Here is a 17056-nt window from a genome sequence, read left to right on the forward strand (position 1 = left end):
ATAATAATAATAATAATAGGTTTTTCCTCTGACAGGAAAAATCAATGCAGAAATAAGGCAATGTAAGTTTGATCCCTAAGACCCTATATGCATTTTGTGGCACTGAATTGCATAAAAGACTTTCCCAGCTTACAGATCAATGAATGCAATATATACATAACACAATATCTCATCCTGCCAGGATAATTTCTGCCTCTACTGATGCTAAACACAACGGGGCCCCTTGAGTTCTTCCTCTGAATGGATTCAACCTAAACAATTCTCTCTAACCTGGAAGTTATTCCTGATGTCAGTCATGCTGCCCTTGACAAAGAGTTCCCGGGCTTCTTTTTCTAGCGGCTGGCCTCCAACATACAAGGCATGCACATCGGCTAGGTTATTGATGCTGCTAATGTTCACCCAGTCCCAGGAGGAAATCTGCAAAGTGATAAGGCAGAAAGAGAATGAACACTTATAGCACATAAGGGAAGTTTATGTCGTTCAGTTTAAAAACCTGTCACTCGATGGGGCCAGGCAAATAATATAAACAATGCATTAAAATGTGAATGAGAAACTCTGGCATCTTTTGGAACTTCTCTCAAGGGATGGATTATTATTAAACAGGTGGGAAGAAGGAGAGAGGGGTGCAATGCCTCTTTCAAGTCACTTTCTGCTCTGGAAAAAAAGCCAAAGATGCCCTTTTGTCTCTCTGCAACTCAATGGGCTCTTCATTAGCCCTGCTCCTGTACAAGCCGCACAGATATTTGACTGGGGCTGCAGAGAAGTGAGATGTTTGGACTGAATCAAAGAAGGAAAGGCAACTGCAAGCTTATCCTCGCTCCCCCTCCAACTTACTGCAGGGCCTCCAGTTTTGCTGCGTGTTTTCTTGATGTGCTGCTGGACCTGCTGCTGACCTCTCCTCTTGCCTTGCCTGGCCGCCATCCAAAGGCTGCGCTGGAACCCCGTCAGCCCCGAGATGGCCATGTGCATGCTCATCGTGTCCAGGAAGCGCGTCCGAGAGCCCTGGAAGAGGTGTTCAAAGGACACACAAACACAGTTTGTATTGATATCATTGTGCGCCTTGGTGCCAAACTCCCCCTTTCTCAAGGGCCACAGAAACCTTGTGGTTGCCTTCAAAGGGTCCTTGAACCCATGGATGGAGAACACAAGGGTACAGAGGGACAGCTATACATTTTTATATAACGGCTGGCGCTCTTCAGTTTTTACCCAATTTGGGCCCCCAGATATTATTGAACAACAACTCCCATCACTTTTGCTTACCTGCCATGTGGACTGGGGATGATGGGAATTGCAGCCCAAGCGCCCTTGAGGTTGGGGACAGGCTAAAGGACATCTTAAAGTCAGACTTCCTATCCACAAGCCTTGTATCTAAATGCAAACCCCGCTGACTAAACAGAATGAACTGTAGCCTTCCAGATGTTACTGGACCACAACTCCCAGCAGCTCGTCATGAGATCAAATGAAGAGGAAGACAGGGATTGTAGTCCAGATTCTGGAGGGTCACATAAAATGTCATGGAGGGTTTGACCTTGGCACATGTGCTCCAGCTAATTTCTATGGCCCCATCTACACTGCCATATAACATCCAGATTATCTGCTTTGAACTGGAATATATGGTAGCGTAGACTCATATAATCCAGGTTCAAAGCAGATAATCTGGATTTCTGCTTTGATAATCTGGATTATATGGCAGTGTAGAAGGGGCCAAAGAAGGGTGTAAGTAAGGGAAAGGACCAAACTGAGAGAAGAGAAGAGTTTACCTGGATCATGTACTGCTCCTTGATGTGTGCGCGATCAAAAGAAACATTGTGGCCCACCACCAGCCTCTCCTGCCCATCTTGCTTGGAGAAGCCACTGCCCCTTTCCATGGGTATGAGGTCGGGCAGGGTCAGCTGGCTGGACCAGGTGTACCGTTGCTCTAAGAGCCGCTTGCTGCACCACGAATACCTAAGGACCAAGCATACCTATCATCATATTAGTCACCATTGTGTGAAGCAACAAAACAAGAGCAGGCACCAGCACCTACTTCAATTAAAAGATCCTTAAACTGTGGGTCCCGACCCCAAATGGGGTCCCCTTAGCTCAATGTTGGGGTCCTGAAAAAAAATCTGGCAACCACGCCCTCACATAACACTCATGAGAGGAAAGGTGGGAAAAAATTGTAAATTTAAAGTTGCAATCCAAAGCAACTTCTAGAGAGCATCATGCTCACTCGCCCTGCCTTGCAGGACAAGAACCCTGAGTTACAAACATCTGACTTACAAATGACTCCTAGTTAAGAACGGGGGTGAGACAACAGGAAGTGAGAGAAACCTTCCTCACGGAAGGAAGGGAAATTCTCTTCTGAGTTTCTATCATGGAGAAAGGGATCTTAACTGAAGCTTTATCTCCAATCCTTGTTTCCACAACAAACTACATTTTTCAAAATCCAATTCTCACAGGGACAGAAAGTGCGGGGAAATCTTCTGAACATGGGGCACAGGGAGCAAAGGAAACCTCATAGGGGTGTCAACCCTTTCCTATGCTATCCAAAACTATATATATATATATATATATATATATATATATATATATACACACACACACACACACACACATACAGACAGACAGACACACACACACACAGTACGTATGTATGTATATCTATATCTATATATATAAAAGAGTGATGGCATCACGGCAGCGGACAAAACAACAAAAGTAAACACCCCACAACCTCGAAAATTGACATCACAACCCCTCATCCATGCCTCTAGGTTGATACAACAAAAAGGAAAGAAAAATAAATTCCTAATTAGAGGGAGAGGAATAATTGTTTTTATCCAATTGCTGCCAGTTAGAAGGCTAAGCTCCGCCCACTTGGTCTCCTAGCAACCCACTCAGCCCAGTGTTAATAAAATAATGATAAAAAATAAATACAAATAATACAATAAAAAAATATAAAAAACACTAAAATAATTAATACAATAAAATAGTATAACAAAATGACTAAAAATAATACAACAAAATAATAAAATATAATAAATAAAAAAGATAAGTGACAATAAAATTAATTTAAAAAAATACAAATAACATCAAATAAAAATTCCACAACAAGTTTTAACCGATACCACCACCACTTTGCCACAGCAACGCGTGGCCGGGCACAGCTAGTATATATATAAAAGGATAAAAACATTTCAGCCTAGGACAAAACAACAAAAATACACATCCCAGAAACACTAAACTTGGCAGCACAACCCCTCATCCATGCCTCTACGTTCATACAACAAAAAGAAAAGAAAAATAAAGTCCTAATTAGAGGGAGAGGAATAATTGTTTTTATCCAATTGCTGCCAGTTAGAAGGCTAAGCTCCGCCCACTTGGTCTCCTAGCAACCCACTCAGCCCAGGGGACAGGCAGAGTTAGGCCTCACTTAGGCTTCTTCCACACTGCCTATAAAATACAGATTATCAGATTTTAACTGGATTATATGGCAGTGTAGACTCAAGGCCCTTCCACACAGCTATATTATATATATATATATATATATATATATATATATATATATATATATATATATATATACTTAATGTAAGGTAAAACCTTTACCCTTTACCTTAACTACCACCAATTCCTAAATACTTTATTTCCCATACCAGCATACTTCGCCACAGCAACGCGTGGCTGGGCCCAGCTAGTGTGTGTGTGTGTGTGTGTGTGTGTGTGTATATATATATATATATTATGGCTATCTTGTTGGTAACTTGGGAAGTGCCTGCAGAGCAGTTCCTTCATCCTACCAGGCCCTTGGGGAAGCAGCCACGGCCAGCGTGGGGCAATGTCCTTCCTCCATGCAGACTTCCACATCAAACACCATGGCTCGCTCGCCAGGGCACTCCACTGCTTTCCTCTCCCCGCCTGGTCCGTACTGCGTCCACCCCGCTTCCCAGGCCCATTCCAGGGGCATCGCTGGCATCTCGCACTGAAGAAGCTCCTTCGCAGCCTCGAGGTACGGGAGGCTCTGCTTCTGGGCCAAAATGCGGAAGTGCTCGTCAATGTTGGACCCATACATCCGGGGCAGCCGCAGCTCTACATCAGGAAGGGTGGATGTCTCTTTGCCCCACAAGTCGTGCTTCCGGAGGTGTTCCACACTCTTCTGGATGTCTTCCTCTGAATACTGTACCTGAGCCCCTCGGAAAATCTGCTCATGGAGACCCTTGGAAAGCATCTGTATGCCAAGGGGATTCATGCGCAGCTGTTTTGATGCCGCATTGGCATCTTGCGCCATGTCCTCCTCCCGAAGGCGGCTGGCAGAGGAACTCGAGGACCATCTTTGTGCTTTCCATAACACGAACGGACTTGCTAACGGAGTCCTCCGTACCAAATGTCTCATCCTCACCAAGATGCGGCACAGAGGTTGCGTGGATCTCTTTTTTCTTATTTGCTCACATCTATCAGGAGACAAAACAAAACTGAAACTCAGTATGGCATTTCCCTATCTCTTTTACCCAGCAAGAGACAAAATAAAAGCAACAGCAGAAAAACAATGATGCCTCTTTGTAAGTGCCTTTGACATATCAACCCCAATAATATTAATATATTGTTCTTTTTGCCCGCACTTGGTATTTACTCTCCTCGTTTATTCCATGTTGAATTCTCCTTTTTATAGTACAGTAGAGTCTCACTTATCCAAGCCTCGCTTATGCAAGGTTCTGGATTATTCAAGCCATTATTGTAGTCAATGTTTTCAATATATCGTGATATTTTGGTGCTAAATTCATAAATACAGTAATTGCAATTTAATGTAATCAAATTTTTAAATTGAATTGTTATTGTAATTGTTTATATATGCGTTTTATATTGTAAGCCGCCCTGAATAAATAAAAGATGGATCACATCCTCAGCTGCTGCAGACAGACTACAAGCAGAGGCAGACTACCGTTGCTCAGATGATCCATTGGAACTTGTGCCACAAAGACCATCTCGTTGCGAAAAAAACCGGTGGGATCACAAGCCTGAAAATGTTACAGAAGATGATCACGTCAAATACAAAAACAAAGCATGAGGATGAACGGATCTGATTTTATGTTTGAAACTTATATTTTATAATTTATAATGTATTTTAATAGTTTTAACTGTTTTATGTACTGTTTTATATTGATTTGTATGGGCATTGAATTGTTGCCATTATTGTAAGCCGCCGTGAGTCCCTTCGGGTGAGAAGGGCGGGATATAAATGTGAGAAATAAATAAATAAATACATAAATACTCTGGGACTTCTGAATTCAGACTGACAGTTTTGGAGCACAAGACTCCTGACCTCAAGATTGTCAATGTTGCAATCCTAGGTGACAGCAGAATCAGTGCGATAGGATTTAAAGATCGTACTGCAAAAACTCTGGCACAAGCCAGTCAAGGTGGTCCCAGTGGTGATTGGCACACTGGGTGCAGTGCCCAAAAACCTTGGCCTGCACTTAATAACCACTGGTGCTGACAAAATCCCCACCGGCCAGCTGCAAAAGGCTACCCTGATCTTGTCTGCTGTGGACTCATCTTGTTGTGTATCTAATAATGATAAATAATAATGATAAATAATGATAAATACACACAGATGTCTATACTAGGCAATGTCGAAGAGATAAGCAAACACTATAAAGGTTAAAGAATCCTGGTGGCGAAGTGCGTTAAAGCACTGAGCTGGAGACCAAAAGGTCCCAGGTTCAAACCCCGGGAGCGGTGTGAGCGGCCGCTGTTAGCTCCAGCTTCTACCAACCTAGCAGTTCGAAAACATGCCAATGTGAGTAGATCAATAGGTACCGCTCTGGCGGGAAGGTAACGGCGCTCCATGCAGTCATGCCAGTGGCCACATGACCTTGGAGGTGTCTACGGACAATGCCAGCTCTTCGGCTTAGAAATGGAGATGAGCACCAACCCCCAGAGTCAGACATGACTGGACTTAATGTCAGGGGAAACCTTTACCTTTACCTTTACAAAGGTTCAAAACATAAAAAGAGGTACAGTGTTTCCTCGAAAATAAGACAGTGTCTTATATTAATTTTTGCTCCCAAAGATGTTCTAGGTCTTATTTTCAGGGGATGTCTTATTTTTCTATGAAGAAGAATTCACATTTATTGAACAAAAAAAAAATGAACATTTATTATATACTGTACAGTAGTTGTCATCACAAGCCAGCATAACCAGACAAAATGCCAATCCTATCAAGAATTTCTTGTTACTATCATTATTTCCATGTACAACTGGTATGTACATTTACCAATCCTGCATGCTTTGGTGTTCTGTTTGGCAGGCGCTGGGCATGCCTCCAAACAAAAACATTGCTAGGTCTTACTTTCGGGGGAGGCCTTATATTTAGCAATTCAGCAAAACTTCTACTAGGTCTTATTTTTTGGGGATGTCTTATTTTCGGGGAAACAGGGTAGCAGTTCGAAAACATGCCAATGAGAGTAGATCAATAGGTACCGCTCTGGCGGGAAGGTAACGGCACTCCATGCAGTATTGCCAGCCACATGACCTTGGAGGTGTCTACGGACAACGCCAGCTCTTCGGCTTAGAAATGGAGATGAGCACCAACCCCCAGAGTCAGACATGACTGGACTTCAGGGGACACCTTTACCTTTACAAAGGTTCAAAACATAAAAAGAGGTACGTATATTAGAGCATCATGCAAAGGCCACAGAAATAGTCAGGCCTCTCTGAGTACAGAGCTACCCTGTTTCCCCGAAAATAAGACAGTGTCTTATATTAATTTTTGCTCCCAAAGAGGCACTAGGTCTTATTTTCAGGGGATGTCTTATTTTTCCACAAGACAAATTCACATTTATGGTTGAATTTTTAAAAATGAAAATTTATTATCTACTGTACAGTAGTTGTCATCACAAAACAGCATAACCAAACTGTAAATCCTTTCAAGAATTTCTATATTATATTTTATTGCTATACTGTTTTAAAATCACTGTTTTAAATTTCTGTTTGTATGTAAATTTATGTTGTTGTTGGGCTTGTCCCTGTGTAAGCTGCCCTGAGTCCCTTCTGGGAGATGGAGGTGGGATACAAGAATAAAGTTATATTATTATTATTATTTCTTGTTACTACCTTTATTTCCATGTACAACAATCTATGGCAAGGGTCCTCAAACTAAGGCCCGGGGGCCGGATGCGGCCCTCCAAGGTCATTTACCTGGCCCCCGCCCTCAGTTTTATAATATAATATTTTTATATCAGTTTTAATAATATAATATATTGTATATACATATAATATTGATAATATTGTTATACAATACAATACTAATAGTAATACCATATAATAATATTAATTATATGTTATATATTACATATTATATAATAGTATAGTGGTATAGTTCAATATAGTAATATATAATGTTAATATTGTGTTATGCTAATAATATAATATATTGCATGTACATACAGCTGCTCTGAGTCCCCTTTGGGGTGAGAAGGGCGGGATATAAATGTAGTAAATAAATGCAGTAAATAAATAATTAATTTTAGACTTAGGCTCAGCCAAAGTCTGAAATGACTTGAAGGCACACAACAACAACAATCCTAATTAACTTGACTATCTCATTGGCCAGTAGCAGGCCCACACTTTCCATTGAAATCCTGATAGGTTTATGTTGGTTAAAATTGTTTTCATTTTTAAATATTGTATTGTTTTTTCGTTGTTGTTGTTGTTGCACTACAAATAAGACATGTGCAGTATGCATAGGAATTTGTTTTGTTTTTTTCAAATGATAATTCGGCCCCTCAACAGTCTGAAGGATTGTGGACCGGCCCTCTGCTTCAAAAGTTTGGGGACCCTTGATCTATGGTATGTACCATTTACTGATCCTGCATGCTTCCAAACAAAAACTTTGCTAGGTCTTACTTTCGGGGGAGGCCTTATATTTAGCAATTCAGCAAAACCTCTACTAGGTTTTATTTTCTGGGAACGTCTTATTTTCAGGGAAACAGAGTATCTTCTTTCTATGTCAAAACGATAAGCAAATACTATAAAGGTTCAAAACACAAAATGCAATATGTAATTTAGAGCATCATATTCACCTGAGAGTTAACAACAGTTAATAACAGTTGTTGTTGTTGGTTTTGGGTGGCATTTTTTTTCTACGGCCCAGAAGTCCAAGGGCCCTTCCACACAGCCCTATATCCCAGAACATAAGAGGCTGAGGGGGGAAAGGAAAGAAGGGGCCTGAGGCTGTGAGGAAGTGGGGGAGCTGGGGCCCAAATCACCTGAAGAGAGGGAGGGCCCTGGTTGGCCCAGGCCTGAGCCAACACCATCCAAAGCAGTACTATATTTACCATTCAAAGACCACCACGGACATACATTAAAGCAGAATTAAGCAGAGAATTCTTTCAAACGAGTAGTGAAAATCCTCAGCCTCGAGCCACACGCAGACATGACAACCAGCACACTCTTTCTCCGCCTCGTTCTCCACTCCGGCCGGCTTCCGCCCTCTGCCCCGCCTTTTCCTGGTCCGCCTCGTCCAATGCGGGAAAGGGGGGTCTAGGAAATCCCCAAACGGCTCCTTGTTACTTTTTTGAGGCTTTCACTCCACTTCGGGTTAATAGGACGATTTACAACACGTGGCGTGTTTTAAAAGTGAGGTGTTTTCACCTTCAGATGCTTATTTCTTCTTCCCCTGAAAGATGCGCTTCGATTCCCCCCCCCCCTGCAGCCGAAATGGCAAGTTCCAAAATGGCGTGGCGAATGCGATTCCCTGCTCCTTCCTATAGGCCTGGCGGAAGTGTTGTTTCAACCGGGCCGCGTGGCCTAATGGATAAGGCGTCTGACTTCGGATCAGAAGATTGCAGGTTCGAGTCCTGCCGCGGTCGCAGAGGCATGCGAGGCCGGCCGGAGGGGCCTCTCTTTTTTCTTATTTATTCTTCTTTTTCCACTCCCTGGGTGTTCTGTTTTAATAGCACAAGATAGGCAGTTCTATGAGATTTCTGCCTTGCACAAACACGTTTCACACGTTTGGATCTAGTAGCCACTTCATCACACTCCAGCAAGGCGCCTCACACTTTTTAAACAAATACAGTGGAGTCTCTCTTATCCAACCTTCACTCTGGATTATCCAACACAGTCTGCCTTTTAGTAAACAATGTTTTTGTAGTCAATCTTTTCAAAATCCTGTGATGTTTTGGTGCTAAATTAGTAAATACAGTAATTGCTACATAATGTAAACGTGTATTGAACTGGTTTTTCTGTCGATTTGACCTATGGGCCCCAATAATATTAATTAATATATTGTTATTTATTTATTTATTTATTTCCAATATTTCTACCTCGCCCTTCTCCCCGAGGGGACTCAGGGCGGCTTACACAACTGGTAGGATCAGTACCAGTACATCATAATACAATAAAATAAGAATAAAACAGTTAAAATCTATCTATATATATAAAAGAGTGATGGCATCACGGCGACCCACAAAACAACAAAATTACAGGCCCCCCCAACCTCGAAATTTGACAACACAACCCATCATCCATGCCTCTAGGTTGATACAACAAAAAGAAAAGAAAAATAAAGTCCTAATTAGAGAGAGAGGAATAATTGCTTTTATCCAATTGCTGCCAGTTAGAAGGCTAAGCTCCTCCAACTTGGTCTCCTAGCAACCCAATAAAAAATAATAAAAAACACTAAAAATTAATACAATAAAATACTATAATAACAGAAAATAACTAAAAATAATACAAGAAAATAATAAAATATAATAAATAAAATATAACTTACAATAAAATTAATAAAAAATGCAAATAAAGTCAAATAAAAATTACACAACAATTTTTAAACCAATACCACCACCACTTTGCCACAGCAACGCGTGGCCGGGCACAGCTAGTAATTAAATAACATAGTAAAATACAATATATAAAAATTTAACACAATGCAACACCAAATATATATACCAATCATCCATCAGACCTTGTGCAAAAGCCTTAATCCAATCCATGTCAATGCTAACTGAGTTCATTCAGTTTTTGCCCGCACTTGGTAATTACTCTCCTTGTTTATTCCATGTTGAATTCTCCTTTTTATAGTAGAGTCTCACTTATCCAAGCCTTGTTTATCCAAGGTTCTGGATTATCCAAGCCATTTTTGTAGTCAATGTTTTCAATATATCGTGATATTTTGGTGCTAAATTCGTAAATACAGTACAGTAGAGTCTCACTTATCCAACATAAACGTGCTGGCAGAATGTTGAATAAGCAAATATGTTGGATAATAAGGAGAGATTAAGGAAAAGCCTATTAAACATCAAATTAGGTTATGATTTTACAAATTAAGCACCAAAACATCATGTTATACAACAAATTGGACAGAAAAAGTAGTTCAGTACGCAGTAATGTTATTTTGTAATTACTGTATTTATGAATTTAGCACCAAAATATCACAATGTATTGAAAACATTGACTACAAAAATGGCTTGGATAATCCAGAACCTTGGATAAACAAGGCTTGGATAAGTGAGACTCTACTGTAATTAGTAATAGGCCTTTTTCTTAATCCCTCCTTATTATCCAACATTTTAGCTTATCCAATGTTCTGCCGGCCCTTTATGTTGAATAAGCGAGACTCTACTGTATACAAATATTAAAACAGAATTAAATATCATTAGTATTCAAAAACAGTTCAGTTTTTTCTTGGAGAAGTGAGACTCTACTGTAATTACAATATACCATTCCTGCGTATTGAATTACTTTTTTTGTTGTAAAACATGATGTTTGGGTGCTTAATTTGTAAAGTCATAACATAATTTGACGTTTAATAGGCTTTTCCTTAATCCCTACTTGTTATCCAACATTTTATTTATTTATTTGCTATATTTATACCCTGCTCTTCTTATTTTTTAAAATAATTTTTATTAAGTGTTCTTTTCAACATAAACACAGACAAAAAAACATACAACAAAGTAAATTACAGTATTAATTTAAAAAGAGAGAAAAAGGAGGAAAAAAGAAAAAGTAAATCGAAAGAAAGAAAAAAAAGGAAAGAAAGGGGTAAAAATTAAATAGACAAAAAATAGCCAAAAGGGAAAAAAAGAACATATCTATATATATAAATGAGTGATGGCATCATGGCGACCCACAAAACTACAGGCCCCCCAACCTCGAAATTTGACAACACAACCCATCATCCATGCCTCTAGGTTGATACAACAAAAAGAAAAGAAAAATAACTCCTAATTAGAGGGAAAGGAATAATTGTTTTTATCCAATTGCTGTCATTTAGAGGGCTAATCTCTGCCCACTTGGCCTCCTAGCAACCCACTCAGCCCAGGTGACAGGCAGACTTAGGCCTCTTGCACAGATTATCTAATTTGCACTGGATTATGTGGCAGTGTAGACTCAAGGCCCTTCCACACAGCTATATAACCCATTTATAATCTTATATTATCTGCTTTGCACTGGATTATTTTGACTCCACACTGCCATATAATCCACTTCAGTGTGCATTTTATACAGCTGTGAAGAAGGGGCCTCATATAATCCAGTTCTAAGCAGATAATATAAGATTATCAATATACAGAAGAATCTCACTTATCCAACATAAACAGGCCGGCAGGATAAGTGAATATGTTGGATAATAAGAAGGGATTCAGGAAAAGCCTATTAAACATCAAATTAGGTAATGATTATACAAATTAAGCACCAAAACATCATGTTATATAACAAATTTGACAGAAAAAGTAGTTCCATGTGCAGTAATGCTATGTAGTAATTACTGTATTTACAAATTTACCACCAAAATATCACAATGAATTTAAAACACTGACTACAAAAACATTGACTACTAAAAGGCAGACTGTGTTGGATAATCCCGAACCAATTCCTCAATACTTTATTTCCCATACCACAGTACTTTGCCACAGCAACGCGTGGCCGGGCACAGCTAGTAAAATACAAAATAAACTTCCAACTATTGCATGGTGTCTTTAGGTCTCATCTTTTCACCCTTTCCTAAGTTCTCAAATTCATCCTGATAGCCCAGATCATTCTTTTTCTCCTGTTATGAGAAGGGGACTCAGAGCGGCTTACAGACCATGGCATTATACATACAAATAATAATAATAACATTTCAAATTATAAAACAGTTAAAACACATAAATGCAATAAAACAGATTAAAAACAGAGAAATGTTTAGGAGAAAAATCCCGTAGTTTCAAATTCTCACATGCAAAAAAACAAAAACAAAAAAACAAAAAAAAGCGCAAGTAGAGAATGACATCCCTGTTTTATACACCTCTACCATGTCTCCCCTTTCTGGCTAAACCACTCCAAAGATAAATGGTCTCAAACACTTCCATTTTTGCTCATACAGGGAGCTGCTCCAGTTTATTTTCGCTTATCCAACATTCTGCCGGCCCGTTTGTGTTGGATAAGTGAGACTCTATTGCATTTGTCTTATTTGTAGTGAAAAAAACGCAATAACAACAATGAAAGAACAATACAATATTTAAAAATAAAAACAATTTTAACCAACATAAACCTATCAGGATTTCAATGGGAAGTGTGGGCCTGCTTCTGGCCAATGAGATAGTCAGGTTAATTAGGATTGTTGTTGTTGTGTGCCTTCAAGTCATTTCAGACTTTGGGCGAGCCTAAGTCTAAAACTGAGGGTGGGCGAGGGCCAGGTAAATGACCCTGGAGGGCCACACAATTAAAAATAAAATATAGCCCCTGCTCGTTGCTGACCTAAGCAACCCAAAAGATAGTTGCATCTATCAAGTAGGAAATTTAGGTACCACTTATATGTGGGGAGGCTAATTTACGACACCATTAAAAAAATCATCCAGCCGCCGTTGGAATGAGAAAGTGGCCGTCGCAGTGGATGATGAAGCAGCTGCTCTCCCTGTGGCCGGAATCAAGCATACCCTCAGGAAAGCTGGAAGCTGGAAACTGGAGAAGGTTTAAAATTGCCTCTGCGTCTGTCTCTGTCTCTGTCTATTTATTTATTTGTGAAATTTATATCCCGCCCTTCTCACCCCGAAGGGGACTCAGGGCGGTTTATAAGTGTATATACATACAATATATTATATTATACGACTATATAGCAGTATTATTAGTAATATTGCATGTAATATAAATAAATCTATATATATAAAAGAGTGATGGCATCATGGCGACCCACAAAACAACAAAACTACAGGCCCCCCCAACCTCGAAATTTGACAACACAACCCATCATCCACGCCTCTAGGTTGATACAACAAAAAGAAAAGAAAAATAAAGTCCTAATTAGAGAGAGAGGAATAATTGCTTTTATCCAATTGCTGCCAGTTAGAAGGCTAAGCTCCTCCAACTTGGTCTCCTAGCAACCCAATAAAAAATAATAAAAAACACTAAAAAATAATTAAAAACACTAAAAATTAATACAATAAAATACTATAATAACAGAAAATAACTAAAAATAATACAAGAAAATAATAAAATATAATAAATAAAAAGATAACTTACAATAAAATTAATAAAAAATAAAATAACGTCAAATAAAAATTACACAACAATTTTTAACCAATACCACCACCACTTTGCCACAGCAACGCGTGGCCGGGCACAGCTAGTATACAATTATAATAGTGAATTATAATTATTATTACATTGTATTTCATCATAATATTATTATGTTCTATGTTACATGGCATTGAATGTTTGCCTTATATGTGTACAATGTGATCCTCTCTGAGTCCCCTTTGGGGTGAGAAGGGCGAAATATAAATACTGTAAATAAATAAAACTGTGAAAAACGAAAACCTAATTACAATGCATTGAGCCAGGAGGCCTTTTCCCTGTTGTGCACCAGGTGGCGCTGTTGTCCGTTTCATCACAAAATGCCGGCCCAAGAAAGGCAATAGGCACTGACATATAAAATCCATATTATCTGCTTTGAACTGGGTTACATGGCAGTGTAGAGTTGCTTCGCAACTCCAGAGATTCTTGGAGGACACTGATTTTCTGGATCCGGCGCAGTCTGGCTTTAGGCCGGGGCATGGTACCGAGAAAAGCCTTGGTCGCCTTAGTCGATGATCTTCGCCGGGAGCTGGACGGGGGAAGGGTGTCCTCCTGGTCAGTCACAAGGCCGAACAGGCTACTGAATTACAGCCTGTGCTGAATGGGGTCACACTCCCCCTGAAGGCACAGGTTTGCAGCTTGGGGGTGATCCTAGACTCATCATTGAGCCTGGAGCCCAAGGTCTCGGCAGTGTCTAGGAGAGCCTTCACACAGTTAAATCTTCGCCCATACCTTGGGAAGCCAGATTTGGCCACGGTGGTCCACGCTCTTGTGACGTCCCGATTAGACTACTGCAACACACTCTACGTGGGGCTGCCCCTGAAGACTGTTCGGAAGTTTCAACTAGTCCAACGGGAGGCAGCCAGGTCAGGGGCGGTTCAACCATGAGGCGAATTATGTGGTTGCTGAAGGCACCATCCTCTAGGGGGCGCTGTTGAGGCACCTCTGCCCTATATCCCAGTTCAATGTTTGGTGCTAAATTCACAAATATAGTAATTCCTACATAACATTACCATGTATTGAATGGCTTTTTCTGTTGATTTGTTGTGAAACATGTTTTGGTGCTTAATTTGTAAAATCATCATGTAATTTGGAGTTTAATAGGCTTTTCCTTAATCCCTCCTTATTATCCAACATTTTTGCTTATCCAACGCCTTTATTTTTCAGTGATTGGTTTGGGAGGGCGCCAAAATTCTGTTCGCTTACACTTGAAAATTACCTAGGGCCGGCCCTGAGCCAGGTTGATAACTGGAGCAGTGTATGGGGAGTGTACTACTACTTTGTTACGCCACCTTCATGACCTCATGGACCAGCCCACGCCATGTCATCCGGCCGTAGGCCATTGTCGCCACCCCCAGTTCCTTCAAGGTCAAGCCAGTCACTTTAAGGATACCATCTATCCATCTCGTCCTTGGTCGGCCTCTCTTCCCTTTTCCTTCCATTTTCTTCACTTCACTTCTTCACTTCACTTTATTTCTTAATTAGTCGCTCTCCACCAGAGTGCTCCGAGCGACTTACAATTTAAAATATCATTCCACAATATACAAACATTCATCATAAAAACATTCAACCTAAAAACATTCAACAGTGACTATTTGGCAAATTAGATCTGATTTACTTAAATGCACAACCAAACAGCCAAGTCTTGAGCACTTTTCCAAAAGGTCGCAACTCCGACATTGCTCTAACATATGGAGGCAATGAGTTCCACAGAATTGGAGCATCGGCCGAAAAGGCTCTGCGCCTTGTAGCTTCCAGGTGTACCTCCTTAGGGCCCGGTACGTATAGGAGATTTTCCTGGGAGGATCTAGGTGACCACTGATGGAAAAAAGGAATGAGGCGGTCCCTAAGATATAATGGTCCTTGGCCATTTTGAGTTTTAAATGTCAGGATCAGTGTCTTGTAAGAGATCCGATGTTCTATTGCAGGGGTCCCCAAACTAAGGCCCGGGGGCCACATGCAGCCCATCGAAGCCATTTATCCGGCCCCCGGCCCCTCCCTCGCCCGGTGCGTGCCTTCCAGAGTTTTTCTTGTTTATAATAGTATTTGAATTATTATTTAATTAATAATTAATTATCAAGGGGGTGCTTTGCTAGTGCTTTTGGTGCAAAAAGGCAGAAGGGGGCTGGACTAAATGGTGCAAGGGGTCTCTTCCAATCCTTATTATTATTATTATTACTGACACAAAGACACAGTATAATGCAGCAAACAAGATATATATGCTGGATTTCGTATCACAAAATCACAAGTTCCCAAGCATTTAGGGTTGTGTGATTTATTATTATTATTATTATTATTATTATTATTATTATTATTATTATTATTAACAACATTGAGGCTGGGTGGCCATCTGTCAGGGGTGCTTTGCTTGTGCTTTTGGTGCACAAAGGTTGAAAGGGGTTGGACTAAATGGTCCAAGAGGTCTCTTCCAACCTTCTTTATTATTTTTATTATGATTATGATTGTTATTAACACTGAGGCTGTATTTGTTCCCATTTGGGTTTTTTTTTTACTTCAAAATAAGAGATGTGCAGTGTGCATAGGAATTTGTTTATAGGTTTGTTTGTTTTTTCAACTATAGTCCGGCCCTCCAACGATCTGAGAGATCGTGAACTGGCCCCCTCTTTAAAAAGTTTGGGGACCCCTGTTCTATTGGTAGCCAATGCAGTTGTTTCAGAATCGGTGTAATATGGGATCTTATAGATGATCCCACTAGCAGCCTGGCCGCCGCATTTTGGACCATTCGGATCTTCTGGGTTTTTGTCTTCGGAAGGCCGGCATATAAGGCGTATATATTTTCCCCAGCATCTTGATCTTTTCCAAGGTTTCCTGTCTTCTCATGATGTAGCCAAAGTCTTTCATCTTTGTCTCTAATATACTTCCCTCCAGTGAATAGCCGGGCATTATTTCCTGGAGTAATTTGTTGGGAGCCAAAAAAAACTCTGAAAACTCATTTGTTGGGAGCCAAGAACTCTGAAAAGTCACTGAACTCTGAATATTCAGCGTGCAGTTCTCGAAAGGGCCACGAGAGGCCGCTGTTGCCCATCGCTCCTCAAAGCAGGTTCATCCTCACCTTTGCCAGCAGCAGGTATTTGGCATTTTGCAGGAAAGGCCCTTCAAATAGAAAGGAAATAATAAATAAAAATAAAACTTTATTTATACCCCACCACCATCTCCTCGCAGGGACTCGGTGGCTTACAATGTTACAAAAGAACAACACACATACATTAACACAATATGCACAGGTTAAAACACAATATGGTAATAAAAACAAAAGTTAAAACTAAAGTTAATGCAACAGTAATAGTATCAAACAACCATCAATACAATTCAGTAAATTCATAGTTGGGGGTCTGTAGCAGCAATCTATCTATATATATAAAAGGGTACTGAAATTTCAGCCTAGGACAAAACAACAAAACTATACATCCCAGACACACTAAACTTGGCAGCACAACCCCTCATCCATGCCTCTATGTTCATACAACAAAAAGAAAAGAAAAATAAAGTCCTAATTAGAGGA

At 40.2% G+C, this 17056-nt stretch overlaps 1 protein-coding gene and 1 non-coding gene across 5 annotated transcripts in view; one reads left to right on the top strand and one right to left on the bottom strand.

The window, feature by feature from the left end:
* Window positions 1-8483, bottom strand: part of polg (DNA polymerase gamma, catalytic subunit) — a 45203-nt gene extending 36720 nt beyond the window's left edge. For 2 of the 4 annotated variants that reach the window (XR_010000983.1, XM_008120172.3), the window contains exons 1-5: window positions 8319-8475; window positions 3783-4433; window positions 1761-1947; window positions 835-1002; window positions 271-417 (exon numbers count right to left, since the gene is read on the bottom strand). Coding sequence is in view for 3 of the 4 variants with exons in the window: in XM_008120172.3 (XP_008118379.1) it covers window positions 271-417; window positions 835-1002; window positions 1761-1947; window positions 3783-4375 (1095 nt within the window). In the remaining variant the exon portion in view is untranslated. The other 2 variants (XM_008120173.3, XM_003227051.4) reach the window with 2 other exon arrangements.
* Window positions 8484-8779: 296 nt separating this feature from the next.
* Window positions 8780-8852, top strand: trnar-ucg (transfer RNA arginine (anticodon UCG)). The gene has a single exon. It is a non-coding gene; the product is annotated as a tRNA-Arg (tRNA).
* Window positions 8853-17056: the final 8204 nt, after the last annotated feature.

Source organism: Anolis carolinensis, unplaced genomic scaffold (genome assembly GCF_035594765.1).
Source record: "Anolis carolinensis isolate JA03-04 unplaced genomic scaffold, rAnoCar3.1.pri scaffold_11, whole genome shotgun sequence".
Lineage (NCBI taxonomy): Eukaryota > Metazoa > Chordata > Lepidosauria > Squamata > Dactyloidae > Anolis > Anolis carolinensis.